Raw genomic sequence first — 22720 nt, 5'->3', positions numbered from 1 at the left:
TGTTCATTTCCCCAGTTAAAACCTTACTTTTTTAACTTGCTTTTAATTTTTAAAAGCGAAGATCCACTAAACATATAAGAGGGTTCGCCCCCTAAAATCATACATTTTGCAGAACTTAAACAGTAAGATGCAGTGTCACAGCAGTCTGTTGCTCTAGTCCTCCACTATTGGCTGGCTAGGCATTCACAAAGACATGATTGCCTTTATCTGATGGCAACCTGCGATGAACTGGTGCCCAGTGTTGTCTGTGGTTGATTGAAATTAAAAGAAAGTCAAGATTTTAAGCATGGCTAGATATGTTGAAAAGTACAATTAAAGACGGGAATAACAGAAGGCTGCACGTCACTTTCTGACTTTTAACAAATGTTAGGGGGTGTAGCATGGTGACACAGCTACATTTGTCATTTACATTTTCAGCATTTAGCAGACGCTTTTATCCAAAGCAACTTACAGTATTGTGACAGTATATTGTCTAAGCAATTGAGGGTCAAGGGCCTTGCTTAAGGGCCAAACTGTGGCAACCTGGCAGTGGTGGGGCTTGAACCAGTGACCTTTTCATTACAACTGCCCTGATTATTGACCAGGGTTTGGACCAACAGTGTGAGGTTTCTGTGTTGATTTCTTTAAAATACTTTGGTTTGAGAGTTGGGAGGAACATGAACTCTGTGTGTGTGCGAGTGACTGAGGTTATTTCACCTAAAAACGTTATAATGTCATTTCTCATTACAAGATCTCTGGTCTGGAGGACAATCAACCCCAAAAATGTCATGAATCCCTGGGAACAGAAATTTACCTCGAACAAGGCGGCAACACGTGTTCACTCACGAAGAAAATCTGATTGCTTTTTTCTCCAAGTTCCCTGCAGCTTTCACTGCTATTCTAAACTCCTCACATGGATCATAACAGTGAGGTCACTTTGATTCTTACAATAGGTCAGTTTTAATAGACTTTACTACTCCCGTTTTTTTTCAGGTTGGGTTTGTTAGCACATCTGTGTGTTAGTATCGTCATAAGTCGGTTCCTAATACCCTCACCGTTTGCCTGTAATGACTGTTCCATTTACCAAGAATAGCTCTCCACCATCAAATATTTCAGTCTTGTTAAAAACGCTCAGCTCACTCTTGAGAACATGGTTCCGCCTTACAGTGTAATGAGCATGCAGCAGCGGCACTGAAGAGGGTCTTGACCAGCCAGGTATAAAAGTCTGTATCTGAAATGTTTCAGTCAGTGAGTCAATGATATGGATGAAAACGGTTACACATCGAGGACCTGGGATTGATCTTCGCCTGTAATCACTTGAGGTTTGTAGTACAGATACTGCAGGTTTCTTCTTTCTCCTAAAACATGCCTGCAGGTGCATAAAACACTTTAAATGTGAGATAACATTTTCATGTCCCGCTTTATCCTAGTCGGGTAGAAACGAAGGAAATTGATCTCAATTACTAGATTACTATATTTCTAACTATTTGTTTTATATCAGCCAAGTGTGAAGATACCCCATAATCACAGTTTTATGGACACGGCTAACAAGTGTGCTAGTTAATAAGCTAATTTGTGGCATTTGTCACAGGTAGAAAATCACACGGTACTGGAGGTGAGTTTTACATCATTATATTTTAAATTATCTTAAAGATTTAACCAAGCATCAACTTTACCAACCCCCTTATCCTGGGGGTTAATCAGGGTTCTGGAGCCTATCCTAAAACAGTGGCACAAGGCAGGTTTACAGCCTGCACAGGATCTTTGCTCCTGGGACAGATCCTTGTTTCCAGTCACTATGTGATGATTTTTGTCCTTATGTCTGTGTGGGTTTTATAAGCACCCAAAACTATATGCAATGCATAAATTGGTTGCAGTAAATTGCTCCCAGGTCTGAATGAATAAGTGAAAGGCTAAGTGTGTCACCCATGGATTTATGCCCAAGAAAACTAAATGGAAAACAAAACAAAAGGCCATTCTAATGTGATTCACTGAGCATTACCTCCTAATCCATAACAAATACTGTTGTCTAAAGAACTGGTCATTAAAAAGTTTGACTGCAAATGGAAACGCTGTAATTGTTTTGTAGAGCATTTTGGCACTTACAATCATTTAGTATGTGAGTTTTAAAGAGCTCTAAAATGCTATACAATATGTTAATGCTCGAGGAAAGTATTTAACCCTTGTGCTTTTTGTCAGCATTCCTATTTTAAAAATCTGGTGGATGGACAGTACCATAAAGGTATTATAATAACTAGAATTGGGGCTTTGCTGCTGCCTCTATTTATTTTAATTGGATTTGTGCTGTTCAGCACAGAAAGTGAGGTGCACATCCTGGTTCTTTTGTTCTGATAAAATGATCAAATTCATAGGACTCGCTGCACTAGAAATGGTGGTTATCTAATGGCAGCTTCTTATATAGAAACTGTGCATTTGTTTTCAGTATCTGCATTCTAAAACAAGCTATAATTTTTATTACATGTATAGCATGTACACAGGTCATCAACCATATCTGTTAGTATATTGCTAATTCGCCAAGTTTAAAGTCCAAGGAAGAATTTAGCAATACGTTTTGGACTCTTTGAGAAAATACTAAGAATTTTTGAATGTCCTATAATGATACCCTTTGGCATGGACTTGAAATACTAAATGATTCATAACTCATTATAACATATATGTATATCATAACGTATTAATTTAAAATCACAATCCTGCGAAAGGGAGACTGGTGGAGCTGTTAGTTCAGATAATGGCAAGTTTGGTGTAGTTCTTATTTCAGTGTGTTTCCACAGAATTCCTGTGAATAAGATCGCATCACATCTTTCCTGGTGATCAGGAAACATCATGTCCTGTGTGATTTCCATCCTAAATACAGCCAATACAGTTTTTTTTCTCCAGCCACACAGGACTAAGACTGTACCAAAACTGCTTCTGTGCCAATAAATAACCAAATACCAAATAATTGCTTGATCCAGTTGAACATTGGGTCCATGTACAGCTGGAGTGAAGAGAAATGGAGACAAAAAGAGGCATGAGCAAACAACCTTCGTCTCTGTATCTGTACTCTGAACATTTGCATTAGTTCTTACTTGTGGTTTTCCTTTGCACCCTAGTATAAAATGTAGAAATACTCACCAGGACAGGCGTATAATGCAGGAAAGAAGCCCTACAAACCACCACTGCTCTCAGTCACCATCTTGGATTTACCTGAGTTGGCAATAGAGTAGCAATTTTTGTCCCCCCTGGTGGTGCTGGTGGTGAGAGTTCAGCAATAGTGGTTAAGGACAGAGTCAAAATGGCAAGTAGTCTGATCACCAGTTGTTACTGGCTGTCAGAAGGACCTGGCCACATCCTATTCTAAACACAATATACTGGGTCATTCACCTGCTTTATTACTTTCTTAGACTTTGATATTTTATTAAGATCATTTAATGGTTTACAGTGACCAGGTCAGGAACATTTTAATAATCACGTTTTGAATTCAGTGGTACCATGACATTATTGATTAGAATTTGGTAGGCAGGTGTTATATATGCAGAGTCATGAGCCTGGTAGTTAGGCTGGTTGTGTGTGCAATCCTTGTTTCATAAGTCTTCCTGTCTGAAAGCTTTAATGGCTGAGTGAATCTCAGAGCTGCAGCCTGTATATCAAACAAACATCTGAAATGCCCCTGTGTCTGAATGCTGCCCATGTATATCTCCTGATGTCTGAAGGATTTTATTATTATTAATGTATTTATGAGGATTTTAATGTCATGTTTTATACACTTTTGTTACATTCATGACAGGACAGGTAGTTACTGTTTACACAATCTTCATCAGTTCAAGTCTTTAATGCCAAACACTCTCGTGGACAATTTTGTATCTCCAATTAACCTCACTTTCACATCTTTGTACTGTGGGAGGAAACTGGAGCTCCCGGAGGAAACCCACACAGACACGGGGAGAACATGCAAACTCCGCACAGAAAAGACAGCAAACCCAGGACCTTTTGCTGTGAGGCAACAGTGCTACACACCGAGCCGCCCCAATGAAAATGAATAAAAACAAACTGCATTATTGATTATAAACAAACAAACTAGGGCTTTACTATTACAAAACACAATTTACGGTCACTGAAATGGAGGGGGCAAAACAAAACCATCAGCAGGCCCCAGGCCATTGCTCCGAGAGTTCACTCCTCAACACTTTACTAATATGCATAGTGGTGTTTGGGCAGGTAGTGTTATATATTAGTGGTATTAGCCACACCTACATTAGGCGTTCAGACTGGCAGCTAATGAAGTGTGATTTATTACTCTGAAACAATGTGCTTTACACCAGACGTCATTTGGTATGGGCTCATGGTGACACTGGGGTTGTGCACAGTGGCTCGACCATAAAAAAACAGCTCCTGGTCATTTCAGAATAGCAACACCAGAATAGCTCCTGGTCAGAAATGTGATGAACTGACTTGTGAAAAAGGTGGTGTTGTGCTCATAGCTGTGAATATAAGCAACTGTTGTGGCTTTAATAGCCTAATCCACAAGTTAGAAGGGCTAACCACATACTTTGGAATAAATCAGCAGTAATGAGAGAGCATAAATCACATTTATTGTTATTTATCTGTTTATTTAACTATTTTTTGACATGACCTCTTCAATCCAAGTCAGATAATTGGTCACTTTGGTGTAAACCCCATAAAATCCAGGCTCAGCACAAGCATAACCCCAAGACACAATGCCCCCAATGTACCAGCTACGATTTTCCATGTCCAAAAATACATACGGCCCACCGCTGTCCCCTTGACAAGAGTCCACTCCGCCCTCAGGCACACCTGCACACACCATGTTGTCCGTTACCGTGAGCTTCCCTTTTGTTAACTTTATGCTGTCAAACTTATCTTTACATGTTTGAAAGTCAGCAACAGGTATTATTGCAAACTTTAGAGTGGGAGATCCCCATTTAATCGACTTTTTCCACACGCCCCACCCGCTCACTGTACCAAAGTCATCAGTCTTCAGGATAAAACGCTCCTCATTCTTGGGTAAACACACTGGCATGATTGCTGCACTTATAGGCACCTTGTGATTCAGTTTAATCAGAGCGATATCGTTGTTGAAGTTGATTCCGTTGTGATGGTACCCAGGATGGATGAAGAATTCTGTAGGAATGCCCACTGTTGCTTCGGGATCCTGGCGATTGACCATGCCCAGCTTAACACTTAAGCTGGACACTTCGTTTAAGTCATGTAGAATGTGAGCTGCTGTGAGGACCCAGTCATCACTGAGAAGAGCACCACCGCCTTTGGCCTGACCTCCCTTCAGGATCATTACCTGCCAGGGTATTTCATTCTTCTCTGCATCTTCACCTCCAATCACCCTGGCCAGCCTTCCTTTAGGCTTCCCACAGACTGGCAGAGAAGAAAGACTGCAGGTTAATATAAGCATTAAGTCTGATTTAAAAAGTATTCACACCCCTTGTAAACATAAGACCAGCCCTGCCAACTCAAGAGTAAGGATGTAATGATACACATGATAAAATGAAATTGAAGACAAATGACAGTTTCCTTTTATTATTTCTCTTTTAAATAAAATACTGTATTTGTGCTTATCTTTTATTTATCTAAATAATGAATGCCCTTTTCTTTCTGAGGTAGGTACAAACTACGCAAAACAATGCTGCACATTTCCCTTTTCATGTAAAAAAACCACCTGAAATTCAATTTTAAAACAAATCCCACATCAAATAAATAAATCAATAATACAAATATAGAAAGTATCCTCATATAAATAAATTTGGCTGGAAAATTCCGCACCTGGCAACCCTGTAGTGACGTCAACCAGGCAATGTGAATAGCGCCAGTGCCCTCTGCTGTTTAAAGTGAATATCGATTCATTATACATGTAAACCGATTTGAATCGTCAATGTCTGTGTGAGAAATTCGTGGATCAGCTTTTCTCAAGGTCTTCACAATCTCTTTGTGAGGTCACACAATCACTAAACACACCTTAATTTAGTCCACCATCAAGACACTGAGAAAATCTGATACTACAGCCACACTGCCCATGTCAGGGTATTCTTCAAAACGTAGTCAATCAACAAACTAGAAGTGTGTTATTTGGCTGCTGTCACTCCATCTGAGCTGCAGAACTGGCAAAGTCAATTTCAATTCATTCATTAGTGAGAGGATGATTGACGGGATGAAATTGCACGCGCTAAATTATTAAAAATAAATAAATAAATTAATAATAAAAAAATAAAAAAAATAAAAAGAATTGGCAAATACAATTCCAACACCTTCTTCCAACTAACCAGGCAGAATTGGGTTGCCAGGTTGTCAAATTTATTTATTAAAAATAAAATAGTTTTTACTTTCTAGTATTGTTAGTGGTCTTTGCGTAAAAATCTGGTTCCTCTCAAGGTTTCTTCCTGTATTTTTAAGGGAGTTTTTCTTGCCACTATCGTCCTCGGCTTGCTCAGCAGGGGTTTTTGGTCTCTTGTAAAATGTCCATTGTAAAAAGCGCTATACAAATAAATTTGACTTGACTAACATCAAAATTAAAGATTCAAATTGAATTAATATAAATTTCAAATTGTTTGCCCTTTATGTTAAAACACTTAGAGACACCATAACAGAATGTTTAGATAATCATACACCAGGAAATTATGGATGGCCAGCATGTCAATGTTTAGCTTTATTTACTGTGTGACCTAAAACAGTCTGAAAAATCTATAGCTTTGTTTTGTAAGTTCTCCCTAAAATGTGTTTTTATTAGTAATGCATGTACACTGATGAGCCAAAACATTAGGACCATCCTTCCAAGTATACACAAGGCAATGAAAAAAAACCTTCTTACAGTAACACTATGCTGTAACTGATTGCTGCCACACATCATCATTTACTGCCACTGTGAATCTCCTAAATACCATGTTTTAGATAAAATTTTCCCCTGCAATCGGTCTGGATTTATTTACTAATATATCGAAGTGCCTAAATGCAGTACATAAACATTTCCTAGTCTGACAGCAGCAATCCTGTCACCAGTACTGAAACAAAATATGCTTGTGCAATTAAATCCTCATCACAGTTTCTTCAAATGCTGAAGCAGCTTGTTAGTTTACATTTTCTTCCATTTTGTCTGTCTGTAACATTTGTACAAGCAATCTCTAAATTGTAAATTATCTTTATGAGCGACATTATTCCTACAAATGTTAGTACTTAAATGTACAGTACATTGTTTTGTCTTTGTGTTAAAGGAAAAGCTTTCAGTAAATAGAATGCACAAATAATTTATGTGTATTATGCACATAGAACAATACTTTTATTATACATAACTAGGGTACAAAAGGTACCCTGTACCACATCAGCGACAAGTAAAGGTACATCTAACTACTAAGGTAATAACGTGAAGCACTGGAGCATGGCAGGTATAAAGCTAAAGACTAAAGTACTTACTAGGTTCACACTTAGGAAGCTTTTTTCCCCCCAGTGTGTCTCGCCAGAAGCCATCATGAGCACAGCTGTAGACTCCTAAACAGAGTGGAGAAGAATTTAGTTAAGCTGAAACTAACGACTAAATATACACTGTATGGTCAAAAGTATTTGGACACCTGACCATAAGCTTGTTGGACGTCCCATTTCATTTACATTTTCGGCATTTAGCAGACGCTTTTATCCAAAGCGACTTACAGTACTGTGACAGTATACAATCTAAGGAATTGAGGGTTAAGGGCCTTGCTCAAGGGCCCAACAGTTGAAACCTGGCAGAGGTGGGGCTTGAACCGGCAACCTTTTGATTACTAGTCCGGTATCTTACTTACTAGGCTACAGCTGCCTTAGTGGATTGTTCAAAAATAAATGGTATTAAAATAGAGTGACCTTGGTGTGATCTTTACAGCTATAACAGCCACTCTTCTGAGAGGGCTTCTCACAAGACTTTGAAGTATGTCTGTGGGAAGTTGTGCTCATTCAGTAAGAGAGTGTCTTTGTATTTGGGCACTTATATTGGTCAAGAAAATGTCAACTGATGTTCCAGTTCATTTTAAAGCTGTTCGGTGGTGCTGAGGTCAGGGCTCTGTGCAGGTCCCTGGAGTCACTTTAAATCGAGCTTTTCTTTATGTCTTTATAGAGCTTGCTTTGTGCACAAGGACACAGTCATGCTGGAACAGGAAAAGGCCTTCCCTAAACTGTTACTGCAAAGTTGGAAGAATGTCATTTCCTTTATATAACTGATTTATTACACCTGTTTGTAATTATTGTGGCTGAAACACATGAATTCAAAAATTAAAAGATGTCCTAATACTTTTGTTCATACGTTGTTGCTAACGTCTATACATGTAAATTCTCAGATGTCTTAATTGTTGTTAGTGTGCTTGTTGCTCACCACTGGTGCTGGTCTTCAGCGTGTAGAATTCATCACAGCGGTACTCGATTGTTGATTTATATGTGGTCTTGGTGACTTCGACTGCACCATTGCTGATTTTCTTCGGGGTTCCACAGTCAACCACTCCAAAGAGTTAAAAAAAAACACTGTTATTAATGAATCATTGGTTCAGTAAATATTAAAAATTACATTTATAATGATGTAACCTTGTCACACATTTTATTTCATCTTTGTCTGTTTAAATCTGATGGTTCACCTCTATGCCCCATCTTTTAGGGTCCCCTTGAGTCCTGTGTGTACACAGGGCTTTTGGAAACATCTTCATTCAGCAATCTTTACATCAGGAGCACTGGATTCTGCAAACCCTCATTTTGAGCTGGCACACTTTCATCCTGCATGCTGCCCACACTGTACAAGTTAGTCCTGCTTCTGCCCAAGGAGGTTCACAAAGTTGCATACGCTATATATTCTATATTTAATGATAAATATAGAACATGATTTATTTACACAAACTGCATGTTTTTCTTTTAAAGCAACTAGGTAAGCCGAGGGTTATCTCCTTCATCTGCTGGTGTACACATTTTAGGAGCACAAAGCTCATGGTAGTGTATCCATCACTAAGGGAGGTGTAAAACAATTAAATATTAATGTAAGAGTGAAAGGAATGCATGTTTAAATATTTAATCATTATTGTTAGGCTATTTTGTAAGATATATCCAGGTTTGTTTTACTACTCCCAACTGCACTAGCTGTCCTGGGGTGTCTTGTAAAAACACACTGCTTTATTTAATACACTCTCTGTGTATGATGAGCTTTAAGATATTTGTGCAAATACTGACCCCCTTACATTTTAAATGCACTGGGCCCCTAACCTTGGACAGTTAATGTTCCCTTATTTCCCTCCTGAGAGGATATTGTGGTAGACCTGTCAGTTTCTTAGGGCCTGTAATCTAATCCAGGGTCTTTAAAATCACCCCACTTGCCCATGTACAGCGAGCCAGTGCGTATTATACTGACTCCTTCAGTAAACCCCATTGACAATTATATACAGTTCACACTTGTTCTAATTTAAGTAACTTACAAGTACAAAGAGGCATCGGACCATCCCAGAATCCATCCTTCAGGCACATGGCTTGATAGACGGGTAAGCTTTCCTTTCCCTACAGACATACAAGTTACTTTAATCTATCAAAGAGCACAACAATTCATTTTACATTCCATTTTAAAACTCAAAAAGTGAGCTACAAGGCAATTTACCAGAGTTAACCTATAACCGAGGTCACATGTGACGTTGAACGTGTCTGTTAGGATGTACTGGTCCTGCTGAGGGTGAATGTTTCCATGTAGAGGAGCTTCTGGGTTTGGGCATGGTTTGGCTATGAGAGAAAGAGGAACAGTGAACGTTAAGTCATAGAACGTACACTATATTGCCAAAAGTATTCACTCGTCTGCCTTCACACACATATTTGCATACAACTTGAGTGACATCCCATTCTTAATCCATAGGGTTTAATATGATTGATAAGACAATTAAACTTACATTTTGCACATGGTACTGCACAGTTTTTAAATTGCACAACGTCTGTAACTGCACCTTAGGCTCCCCCCTTTTTCGTTTTTAGTTTCTTTTGTTCTTGTCCTGTTAGATGTTTTATATTCTTATTTTTTATATTATTATATTTTCTTTTCTTTATATATATTTTTTTTTAGATTTTATATCTTACTTGTATTTACATTTGTCTTAATTTTTTTATTCTTTCATTTACCTCATTGTAATGTCATATTGTGATGTTTTTTGTAATAATTGTTATTGCTGAGGAATATTTAGTAGCGAGAAAATTTCACGACAGGACTTGTTGCACAGGTGGCATTCTATCACGGTACCGCGCTGGAATTCACTGAGCTCCTGAGAGCGATCCATTCTTTCACTAATGTTTGTAGAAGCAGTCTGCATGCCTAGGTGCTTGGTTTTATACACCTGTGGCCATGGAAGTGATTGGAACACCTGAATTCAATTATTTGGATGGGTGAGTGAATACTTTTGGCAATATAGTGTAGCTGTGAAGGCAGTATCCATGTATAAAGAAGCTGAGAAAACCAGGACATTAACCTTCCCCCATCTAAAAATCTGTATGTATGTGTCTGTATGTATCCGACCTAAAATGACTCTACAGACAACCGTCTTAATGAATGCTGAGGCTGAATATGATTTTTTTCCCCTTAAAGCTTAGAGACAGATCATTCATCATCTAGAAAACCGATGCCCTTACTGTCAGTACAATTCATGAACCCACTGGATGTAAATGCACACATTATGGTAGAACAGAATTGTAGAAAGCATTTTAACATTAATGTCCTAACAGCTCGGAGGCTACCTGTGCTCGAGTACTTTATCCTCCAGCCTCTGTTTTTTCCAGAGCCGTCGGAGCGGAACGTCACGCGCACTTCATGAGTGCCCGTTTCAATCCTGGCGGGTGGCGTTGTTCCACAGAATGGGCCATACTCCCTCATACCCACAGTGATCTATGGATCAAAGGTAAAGCAGATGCTTTAGTAGAATGTACCAGTCTGACTTGTGAATAAATGCAGGGAAAAGCATGAACAGATCCTTAGGGAGAAAAACACACCGTTTTGGGAGACATGAGAGAGCATATATTGTCTATTCATGCACCCGTGTCTCATTGATTAGTGGGTCTTGGGGAGTACTCTAATGGCTGTCGAACATGTTTGTTTTACAGAGTGGGAGGAAGCACAAGTGAGACACAATCCACCAGGCACAAAGCCAGTTATTTGCGTATGGAAGTAAATACTACCCATTTTGTTAAAAAAAGGAAATGAGTCAGACCAGGGACGGAACTGCGTATTACACACACTGATCCTGTAATATTTAATTGTGAAAGCTTTTTAATACATTGTTAAATTACTGTTAGTGGCAATGGCAGGATCCATCAAGCTTCTTGTTTGATGTGGCTTATTAAATATCACTTAATCATGTCTGGTTAGTGCACTCAGAATAACACAGCACTGTTTAACAGTTCTTTAATAGCTCTGTTCACAACTACAAATGTGTGTACATGGTGCTAATTTGACAAGCTATTATCAGAATCTTTGGCAGATTTGTTTTGTCTGGATCAGTAAATATATAAATTTAAATGACACATTAATGTGGACTTGAGATCTGTGGCTACATGCAGCTCTTTAATTTAGAATTGCTTAATATAAATTCTAAGATTTAAGATTGCATTTTGTTGCACGTCTTCACTGCAAAGAAATCGTGACTCTCAGTCGTAATAAAAGTTTAACTGAATAAAAAATAAATATTTCGTACCACTCATTTCAACAGGACCCCAATGGAAATAAGCAAGCTGTTTTCATCCTTGAGATGTGCTTGTTTTTAATCATCATATAAAGTCCATCGTTTCTCTCAGGACATGCTGTTAATACCTTAGATAAGTAATTGGATTTAAATTAGGTGTTAGTGTTATGTGTAGACTGTAGAAGTTACATTGCAATCTTGAGCTTTGGCTGCAAGCAAAAGTTTTACATAGTAGTTATAAATTCGTGTCAAGTAATCACATAAACTTGGTTAAAAGTAAAAGTACCTAAACAGCATCCTTTTACTTTTCACCAGGTGTGCCAGCGGAATATCCCGCTGCGCCACCTGGGAGCCTACATTCCCTTTTTAAACTCAGAAAGTGAGCTACAAGGCAACTTACCAGAGTTAACCTATAAACTAGGTCACATCAGAACTTCCCATAATTTCATTTTATATTAGCTTTTTTTTGCTTTTGCATTGTAACACCTCTCATCTGATCAATTGTATTTTATTTTGTTCAAGTAATCCAACAGGAAAGATTTCACTTCATCATTGTATTTTATATATATATATATATATTTGTTTATGCTTTTTCTCCCCTTTTTCTCCCAACTTTTTAGTGCGTCCAATTGCCCGATTGCGTCATGCTTCCTCTCCACTAATGCCGACCCCCGCTCTGATTTGAGGAGAACGAAACTAACCCACGCCCCCTCCGACATGTGGGCAACAGCCGTATGCATTTCTCACCCACACTAGGCGAGTGCATGTATGCGAATCAGCCTTGTGTACGGAGAGACACACCCTGATCCACACTCTTTCCCCGCCTCTATCAGCCAGCAGAGGTCATAGTGCATCAGTTACAAGGAGACCCTATCCGGCTTAATACCACACCCCTATATGAACAACAGGCCAATTGTGTTGGATCTCTGGCAACCATTCTTAGCCATTTTTATCTGTAAATCTGTGAAAGTGAAGTTGGATCTGTTGTTTGGATAGAATGAACAACATTTCTCAATTCCCAATTGTTCAAAGAGACACTGGTGATAAATATTACTCAACAACACACATATAACAGGTAGAGCTTTCATCCAGGAGAACTGATCTGTTATTGATAAAGGTTGGCTCCACAAGTGACACATTAAACATGTATCTATTTCCACCATTCCAAACTGTAAACCAATGTGTAATAGAGTGGAATTTGTTAGTGGGTGTTAATAGGGGAAACATATGACATTATAATCACAATATTTCGTTTGGCTAAAAATAAGGTAACAAAACATTAAAGTCATGTCATACAAACCAGGGGATTCAGGCAATTTGAGATAATGAGCATCAATTAAATGGGGGGATAATAGAGACAATTATTTTTTTGTAATGTACTGGACTCAGCAGCATAAGAATACAATAGAACAAAGCTATAAAGCTCTTAATAGAAATATTAAAATACAGATTAGTCTATCTACTATTTAGTTAGGTTTTAATGCAAGATTAGAGGAATACTTTTGGGACATCCCAAGTATCAAACATCTTTACAGAATATATAAGCATAATCAAAGTTACTATTTTAGACCTGATTATCATTTCATTTGATTAATCAAAATGCTTACTGTTAGGTACTAACCTTCAGAATGTCATAAGGGCAGGGAGTGTCGGGATGCGTCTCCACATCAAACGGATCCAGAAATTCCAGGCTCACTTGGAAGCCCTCCAGCAGGCGGATGGTGTAATCACACTGAGACATTCGAGGATAAGGAAGAGGATACTCTGGACTTGTGAGCTCGCCCGACTTGCCCACCAGCACCTGGCCACTGCATTTCACTGTAAAATAAAAGAAAAACATAAAGAATGTATATCACTACAGTGGCACTGCCAGTCGCTTTAACCTATTTTCTGAGAAACCAATAACATGTGATTGGAATACCTAAGATGCACGGCTGTCATCACTGGATATAGAAATGTATAAGGTACCATGCATTAATAAAGTATTTACCCCACACTGCAATCATTTTGCTTAGAATCTTTTGCTTTTGGAATTTTCTGATTAGACACATAATTCCAAGTGTGCAACCATTAGTTTAATAGTTTGCTGTAAATTCTGTCAGGTTGATTGGGAAGTGGTGGTATACAGCAATTCTAAAGCCTCGCTACATGCAGCCACTGGCTTCTATCTGTCTTGCAACTGGTGTCATAGTAGCCGTTCTAACATTTTCTAACGTTTCATACTTTTTCATTGGACTGAACTAATCACTAAGATATGTTTAATGCCCTGGGTCATCTATCATTCTACAGAGCTTTGCTTTCTGTGACTAGATCCCTGATCTGTTCTGTTTTAGGACAGCCTTTACTGTACTTATAGACCCCCCCAAAAAAAACATTGAAGATGTTTACTACCTACAAACTAAGTTAGTTTACAAGGTAATGTGTGAGATATGAGAGAAGAAATATTTTTACAGGTTAAAGTATCTAAACCACCTTCTGCATCTTGGTGGCCTGGGAAAACCTACTCAGACATGCACTACTGCACATTACCACACCCGAGTATTAAACAAATACCCTATTCCCACTTGCAATTTGCTAAATATATATTGTAAATTATTTTGTACATGTCTGCATTCTTACATATTTTTACATTTTATTGATATTACAGTCACTTTCTGATGGTTGTGTACTGCTCTGTTCTACGTTTTTTATAACAACACAATATCCTTATATTAATCAAAGTGTGTCCGTCCGTATTCAGGGTCCTGGTGCTGTGTGGCACCCACCTGCCCTTTATAATATACAGTGCCTTGCAAAAGTATTCAGCCCCCTTGAACTTTTCAACCTTTTGCCACATTTCAGGCTTTAAACATAAAGATATGAAATTGTAATTTTTTGTGAAGAATCAATAACAAGTGCGACACAATTGTGAAGTGGAACGAAATTTATTGGATATTTTAAACTTTTTTTAGAAATAAAAACCTGAAAAGTGGGGCGTGCAATATTATTCAGCCCCTTTACTTTCAGTGCAGCAAACTCACTCCAGAAGTTCAGTGAAGATCTCTGAATGATCCAGTGTTGACCTAAATGACTGATGGTGATAAATAGAATCCACCTGTGTGTATCAAATCTCCGTATAAATGCACCTGCTCTGTGATAGTCTCAGAGTTCTGTTTAAAGTGCAGAGAGCATCATGAAGACCAAGGAACACACCAGGCAGGTCCGAGATACTGTTGTGGAGAAGTTTAAAGCCGAATTTGGATACAAAAAGATTTCCCAAGCTTTAAACATCTCAAGGAGCACTGTGCAAGCGCTCATATTGAAATGAAGGGAGTATCAGACCACTGCAAATCTACCAAGACCCGGCCGTCCCTCTAAACTTTCAGCTCAAACAAGGAGAAGACTGATCAGAGATGCAGCCAAGAGGCCCATGATCACTCTGAATGAACTGCAGAGATCTACAGCTGAGGTGGGAGAATCTGTCCATAGGACAACAATCAGTCGTACACTGCACAAATCTGGCCTTTATGGAAAAGTGGCAAGAAGAAAGCCATTTCTCAAAGATATCTATAAAAAGTCACCTGGGAGACACACCAAGCATGTGGAAGAAGGTGCTCTGGTCAGATGAAACCAAAATCGAACTTTTTGGCCACAACGCAAAACGTTATGTTTGGCATAAAAGCAACACAGCTCATCACCCTGAACACACCATCCCCACTGTCAAACATGGTGGTGGCAGCATCATGGTTTGGGCCTGCTTTTCTTCAGCAGGGACAGGGAAGATGGTTAAAATTGATGGGAAGATGGATGGAGCCAAATACAGGACCATTCTGGAAGAAAACCTGTTGCAGTCTGCAAAAGACCTGAGACTGGGACGGTGATTTATCTTCCAACAAGACAATGATCCAAAACATAAAGCAAAATCTACAATGGAATGGTTCACAAATAAACTTATCCAGGTGTTAGAATGGCCAAGTTAAAGTCCAGACCTGAATCCCATCGAGAATCTGTGGAAAGAGCTGAAAACTGCTGTTCACAAACGCTCTCCATCCAACCTCACTGAGCTCGAGCTGTTTTGCAAGGAAGAATGGGCAAAAATTTCAGTATCTCGATGTGCAAAACTGATAGAGACATACCCCAAGCGACTTGCAGCTGTAATCGCAGCAAAAGGTGGCGCTACAAAGTATTAACGCAAGGGGGCTGAATAATATTGCACGCCCCACTTTTCAGTTTTTTATTTCTAAAAAAAGTTTAAAATATCCAATAAATTTCGTTCCACTTCACGATTGTGTCCCACTTGTTGTTGATTCTTCACAAAAAATTACAATTTCATATCTTAATGTTTAAAGCCTGAAATGTGGCAAAAGGTTGAAAAGTTCAAGGGGGCTGAATACTTTTGCAAGGCACTGTATACAAACTGTTTATGGGATGAATACTTATTAATGCAGTGTATCAGTGTTTTATTATCTGGGTTTAGAGATTTTCACTACCGTGACAAGTTGTAATCAATAAAATCATGGACAGTGTCTGGCTTTGCCATCTGGTGCAATCTATTTTAAACGATCCAAACATGAAAGAATGCAACAAAGAAAGAGGCCTTACCGACGGTACAATTAAAGGTTAGGTAATTTATATAATTAGGCAGATGTAGATGCAGGTCACTGTCCTCATTTCTCAGCATGATGTGATGCCACTTTCTTCGGCAAAGAATAATAATTAGGAGCCACGTCTAGGCTGCTAATTGTGATTAATTATCTACTATCATCGGTCGATTACAGCCACAAACAGGTATCAATTTTCCACTACACTCTGTCCTGCTGTTCCCTCAGGAACCAACAGTAATTTATCCAGTCTTTCAGATTGACAGAGATCAGTAGTTTTACACAGACAGAACAATTACATGGCCCATCCACGACAATGTTACCTCCATGTATTTAGCAATCTCTTGTGATGCATTGCTACAAAAATATCTCTGCAGGTATAATCATTCTATTGATTCATCTTTCACACAACTGGTCAGGTTGAATTAAAACTGCTTATAACACGATATGGCCAGAAGTATTTGGACACCTGACCATGAACTTGTTGAACATCCCATTTAAAAAACAAATATTAAAACAGAGTGACCTCATGTGATCTTTCAGCTACAGAAACAGCCACTCTTTTAAGACGGCTTCTCACAAGACTTTGAAGTGTGTCTATTTGTGCCAGAAGAGCATTTGTGTGGCTGGGCACTGATGTTAGTCAAGAAAGACTTAACTGATGTTCCTGCTCAGTGAGGCTGAGGTCAGGGGTCACCGATACACTGATTAGGCATAACATTATGACCACCTCCTTGTTTCTACACTCACTGTCCATTTTATCAGCTCCAGTTACCATATAGAAGCACTTTGTAGTTCTACAATTAATGACTGTAGTCCATCTGTTTCTCTGCATGCTTTGTTACCCCCTTTCATGCTGTTCTTCAATGGTCAGGACTCTCCAAGGACCACCACAGAGCAGGTATTATTTGGGTGGTGGATCATTCTCAGCACTGCATTGCCACTGACATGGTGGTGGTGTGTTAGTGTGTTGTGCTGGTATGAGTGGATAAGACACAGCAGCGCTGCTGGAGTTTTTAAACACCTCACTGTCACTGCTGGACTGAGAATAGTCCACCAACCAAAAATATCCAGCCAACAGCGCCCAGTGGGCAGCGTCCTGTGACCACTGATGAAGGTCTAGAAGATGACCAACTCAAACAGCAGCAATAGATGAGCGATCGTCTCTGACTTTGCATCTACAAGGTGGATCAACTAGGTAGGAGTGTCTAATAGAGTGGACAGTGAGTGGACACGGTATTTAAAAACTCCAGCAGTGCTGCTGTGTCTGATCCACTCATACCAGCACAACACACACTAACACACCACCACCATGTCAGTGTCACTGCAGTGCTGAGAATGATCCACCACCTAAATAATACCTGCTCTGTGGTGGTTCGGTGGGGGTCCTGACCATTGAAGAACAGGGTGAAAGCAGGCTAAAAAGTATGTAGAGAAACAGATGGACTACAGTCAGTAATTGTAGAACTACAAAGTGCTTCTATATGGTGGTTTTAATGTTATTGCTGATCGGTATATATATATATATTATTGTTTATTATTATTATTTATATATTTAGCTTATTATTTAGTTATCAGTTATATCTGTGCCTTTATAAAAAGTGCACAGATATGAGTAAAAATTTACTCAAAGTATAAAGTAGTGAATGCTGTAGGTTTGTAACGTCTTTTTTTACTGTCTCTGTCAGAACCTAGTATCAAACCCTGGAGCTTTAGGACGCTAACACTGCTGTGCCATCCTGCTGCCTTACGAGAATCTTGCTCCTGCATAAATAACATATAACAGTACGATATTTCTTTTTACCGTAAAATATTACACCTACAATGTTTTTCAACTCAATTTTCTTTCGTGTTTTTTTATATGCCCAATGTTATCACAAAGCAACAGCTGCTGTCGGGGTTAATAATGTGTTTGGGGCTTGAGGCCACTAGTGTGATGTTACACACTGAATAAGTTTGCGATGATAATGCACTGCTGAGCAAAAAGAAAAAAAGGACAACCATTTACTTGCGGCTTGCCAAAGGAACAAAGTTCAGTGCTCAGAATAATCAATAGTGTTCTGCAACACTGACAACAAGTGCAATAATAGAGAGATTTTAAAATATCTAAATATCATAAACAAGCCATGAATACATGTGTTTATTTACAATGTTTATTGCTGAAGTAACTTAATTCTAATTTATTTTGTTAATACAAATGACATTTAAAATTACAGTAAAAAATCTCCTATCCAGCCTAATCAACAAGACAATAAATCATTCCATGTACAAACAGATACAAATTCAACGAATAAAAACGTTTGTTTTAAAAGCTTTTAGGAGTAATAGAAAAACTTCTCATTTGCTCATTTATGCGTCTGGTCACTGAATGTCACTGATTTCACGCTCGGTTGGCATTCTTACCCATGCAGTCTCTTTTGTTGGAATGGAGCTGGTATCCCTGTCTGCAAGTGCAGTAATAGCCCCCCAAGTAATTGTGGCAGTAATGGTCACACAAACGTTCTCCATCCAGCGTAATCAGGCATTCGTCGATGTCTGCACACAGTGAAAAGCAAGTAATTAGAATTTGTGCTTATTGTAGCAAAGTTTCATTTTGCCCACACGTTTTAATGTGCATGCCACAGGGCTTTCTGCTTACAAGCACTGGGTTTACAATTACAAATTTATTATTGTTTGTTTGCTACAGCTAATTATGGCCACATGATCAATAGGAGAGAGGGCTGCTCATTTAAAGAAAGCACTTAAAGAAGGGCTGAAATTCTCATGTACTGCTTCCACTTACTCGTGACTGTATATAATGTTAAGTTAAGGATTTATATACACCTAGACAGAAGATATACTGTATGTCTTGACAGTCCTTATTTTATTGCTTTTTGCATACACCAATTCTAAATTTGATAGCTGCAACACATTCCAAAAACAGGACAGGGTGTATTTAGCACTGAGCTACACAATCTTTCCTTTTAATAATGTTCAGTAATTGTAAAAGTGAACTTTTTTCCATGGAGGCACAGTGTCACAGTGGACAGTGCTGTCGCCTCACAGTAGACATCTCTACTTTGTGTCAGTATAGTCAAGCTTGAGCTTGAAATTCCTGCATCAAGCCTGTCCTGTTTTTTTTTTAGAATGAAATGTTTAATTGTATATATTACAAAAGCACAGAAACAGGTTCTTTTCTTTTTAATTCTTGTTGTCTCGTACATTGGAAAACTGCTCTTAAAACAGACGACATAGTAAATTTTTTATTTATAGTATCGAGTTTAAGTTTCTGCTAATCATGCACTCTCTTAAGATTGAAAGTCATTTTTGAACTGGTCTGTGTGTTTTGCCCTGTAAGACTTATAAGTTTACCTTCTGCAGAATAAAAAGCTTGAAAGCCGGTGTATCGATCCTCATTGGAGAAATCAGATCTGAAGATCACAGACATGGTGTCTGAGGTCGAGTAGAAAATCTCATTCTTTGGTGCATCGTCATCATTTTTCTCATCCTCACCACAAAACCGGACGGTACCATTGCCCTCTGAAAACAACTGTCACACCAAAACAATAATTTATGTAGCTATAACAAAGCATCATTAAATTCTTATATCTATATATTAAAAATTTTGGGAAACCTTTGTTTTGTATAATTTTATAAACTTTTAGTAATTATAATAACAAAATACACATACTGCTTTAAATATCAGTTACAACTACTTATGTTCTTATGTATTCTGGATCTTTAGTTGCGGTTTAAATGTTACTTGTAATGCTGATTAGACTTGTAAAACAGTGAGGATGAATTTTAAATGATTTTTTGTTTGCTCAGGCCTCTTTTTCCACATTATTTGTGTTTTGGATTATTGTTGCTTAACTGTCCACATTCTAATAAGCTTTATGTTTTCTCGTAAAGATTTCATCGTCTGTTTTAAATTAGTTACATTTTATTCTTATAGACTGATCAGCCACATACATTAAAACCACTGACAAGTGTGTAATGAGACAATGTGTTTATTATTGTGACTTGGCTAAAGATCAAATCACAAACTAAAGACAAAGAAATGTACGTCAGTTCAACAGGTTCACTGATTATATCCACGTGTTTAAAAGACTGTAGGCATAAACCTGAAATTCTCATTAAGGTTCTAATTAGGACCTTAATTTGCTCTGTCAAGTCATGTCTAATTGTTTTAATCCAGTAAAAGCCATTTTAAAACTGTGTGTATAGATCAGCAGGGGCAAAGATCACCTGCTAATGTCACTCTTATAACTTATCAGCATTTTGGATGGAGATTTGTACAGAGGAAATGGAACCTACTTATAATATGGGGGCATTGTTCTAAATTAATGCCTTTTATGTCTGTTTATTAATGCCTTTTATGCCTCTGCAATATAATTTGCTTTTTACTTTCTGTGTTTAAATGTTTAAAATGTCTCATTTAAAATGACTTGTTCTAAATTACAAAATACATGAATTATTAAATGTAATCTAACATGCCTAATGTACGTATCTATCCTAATGTCGCCTTAGCACTTTTTGGATATAGTGATTCTATAAATATATATTTTTAATAGGGCTGTCAAACGATTAAAATTTTTAATCGCGATTAATCTCAGAATTTCATATAGTTAATCGCGATTAATCGCATTAAAAAAAAACTGTGTAAATGTTATAGAAAACAAGGATTTTTATGTGAAATGTTACAATTAAAATGGTGAACACATTTTATGCTAAATGTACTGATGTTAAAAACTGCTGGGACAAGAGAAAACTGTAAGGGAGTTTTATTCACTCACATACTAGGCAGTAAATGTCAGATTGTAGTTTAAAATTTCTCCATCAGCAAACATTGTAGATCAGCGGTGCTTTAGGTGGGATAAGGCGTAGTTATTGTAACAGACTTTTCTGTGGTTGTATTGTGACAATGGTTTGATGGCCGTTTCTACACGAAGTGAGTGTGTTTTGACCCTTTGGGGCTTCCATAGTGCATGGACTAACGTGCTTGACTCAGCTTTCCGGTATTTGGTACCTTAACAGAATAAGTTAATAAAAGTGTTCTGCTCCCGACAACTTGTGAATATAGCGTGTATTTATTTCTTTATAAGTGCATCACTACAACGCTCGGTTACATTATGTTAACAAACCTTTGTTAACATAATGTAACCGAGCGTTGTAGTTCTACCAGTCAAGTCTCAACATTAACTAGAATTTGCGTTAACGGCACTATTATTTTTAATCGCGTTAAATTGAAATCGCGTTAATGCGTTATTATCGCGTTAACTTCGACAGCCCTAATTTTTAATTACAGCAACAGTTCTTGATGACGAGTAAGGTGGCACCTAAGAAGACTATACTTCTTTGCTGGAGATCTTCCCAACCCCCCTTTGGAAGATGGTTGTCTAAAATGTCGAGGATTGCAGTGCAGCCACACTCGGGTGTGAGAGTCAGTATGAAATACATTTATGGATGTGTTAGGGAGGCCATAGGGATTTTTTAAAATTGTATTTTACTTACCTTTATTATTTATTTCCTTCACACTGCCATGGGTTGGCATACTTATTTTTGCCTTTATTGTAATTTTATGTAGGAGTGATTGAGGTTCAGTTTGTTCCTACTGTTCTTCTTGAGAACTTTAAATAATATTTTAAACAATGTCATGTAACAAATACTAGGTAATTGTGTTGGAAAAATTTGGAAAAACTTTCCATGACACTTTAACATAATGAGGGAACACATTTTACTCTCCAACATTAAAAAAACATATCTTCGTTTATGCTTATAAACACACACTTTTCATTAGTATGCAGAAGTATAAAGTGTAAATTAGAAATGTTGTGTGCAGTATCACTGAGGTTGAACTGGACATTACCTCTAAGTAATCATATTCACAGTTAAGAGACGGCTCCATGCTGAAATGATGGAAGTATAACCGGAGTCTGTGTCCTACCGGGACTGTGATGTTCCACACCATGCGTTGGTTATTAGGATAGACATTTGGAAAGTTGGGTGAAGTGAAGCTACCAAACAATCCTGTTAAGTCCAGGCTCTGTGATAACGGGAGGAAACTAACCACAGCCAATAACACACTGAGGGCAGACATGCAAGCCACACATCAGCAATCAGACACTGTATATTGTTTCTTTTTCTGCTTTTAATGAATTAAAATAAAAAGTGTGGTTTTACCTCAAAACCAGCTTTGCTTTCCTTTTCATCTTTTTTCTGAAGATAAAACGTCTCTTTACATTCGGTCAGGCTAAACTGACGAGCACTGTAGGTTACAATCCGGTTACAAAAGCTGTGTAAATACTGGTTTGGACTTTCCCGAATGTTGACAAGGGTTCAGGTGGTTTCAGAAAAGCTACCGACCTCTTGTCGTTTTTCAGTGAAAAGGTACGAATTCATACTATCTATTTACATAATGAACTAGTCGGTTCAAGTGGCCGACTTATTGATTTCTGATTGATTAGTATTAAGTTAAAAAAAAGAGCTGTTAATGGCTTG

General features: G+C 38.1%; 1 protein-coding gene across 1 annotated transcript; it reads right to left on the bottom strand.

The window, feature by feature from the left end:
* Positions 1–4568: 4568 nt before the first annotated feature.
* Positions 4569–22510, bottom strand: masp2 (MBL associated serine protease 2). The gene is made up of 11 exons (XM_063015566.1): positions 22403–22510; positions 22089–22305; positions 19592–19769; positions 18644–18775; positions 13282–13478; positions 10720–10867; positions 9602–9720; positions 9426–9504; positions 8345–8467; positions 7417–7491; positions 4569–5370 (listed from the first exon to the last, which is right to left on the bottom strand). Exons 1-11 carry the CDS (start codon positions 22429–22431, stop codon positions 4592–4594), a joined length of 2076 nt encoding a protein of 691 aa, XP_062871636.1. The 5' UTR covers positions 22432–22510; the 3' UTR covers positions 4569–4591.
* Positions 22511–22720: the final 210 nt, after the last annotated feature.

This window comes from Trichomycterus rosablanca, chromosome 19, assembly GCF_030014385.1.
Source record: "Trichomycterus rosablanca isolate fTriRos1 chromosome 19, fTriRos1.hap1, whole genome shotgun sequence".
Taxonomy (NCBI): domain Eukaryota; kingdom Metazoa; phylum Chordata; class Actinopteri; order Siluriformes; family Trichomycteridae; genus Trichomycterus; species Trichomycterus rosablanca.
This window is presented reverse-complemented; position numbering and strand designations above follow the sequence as displayed.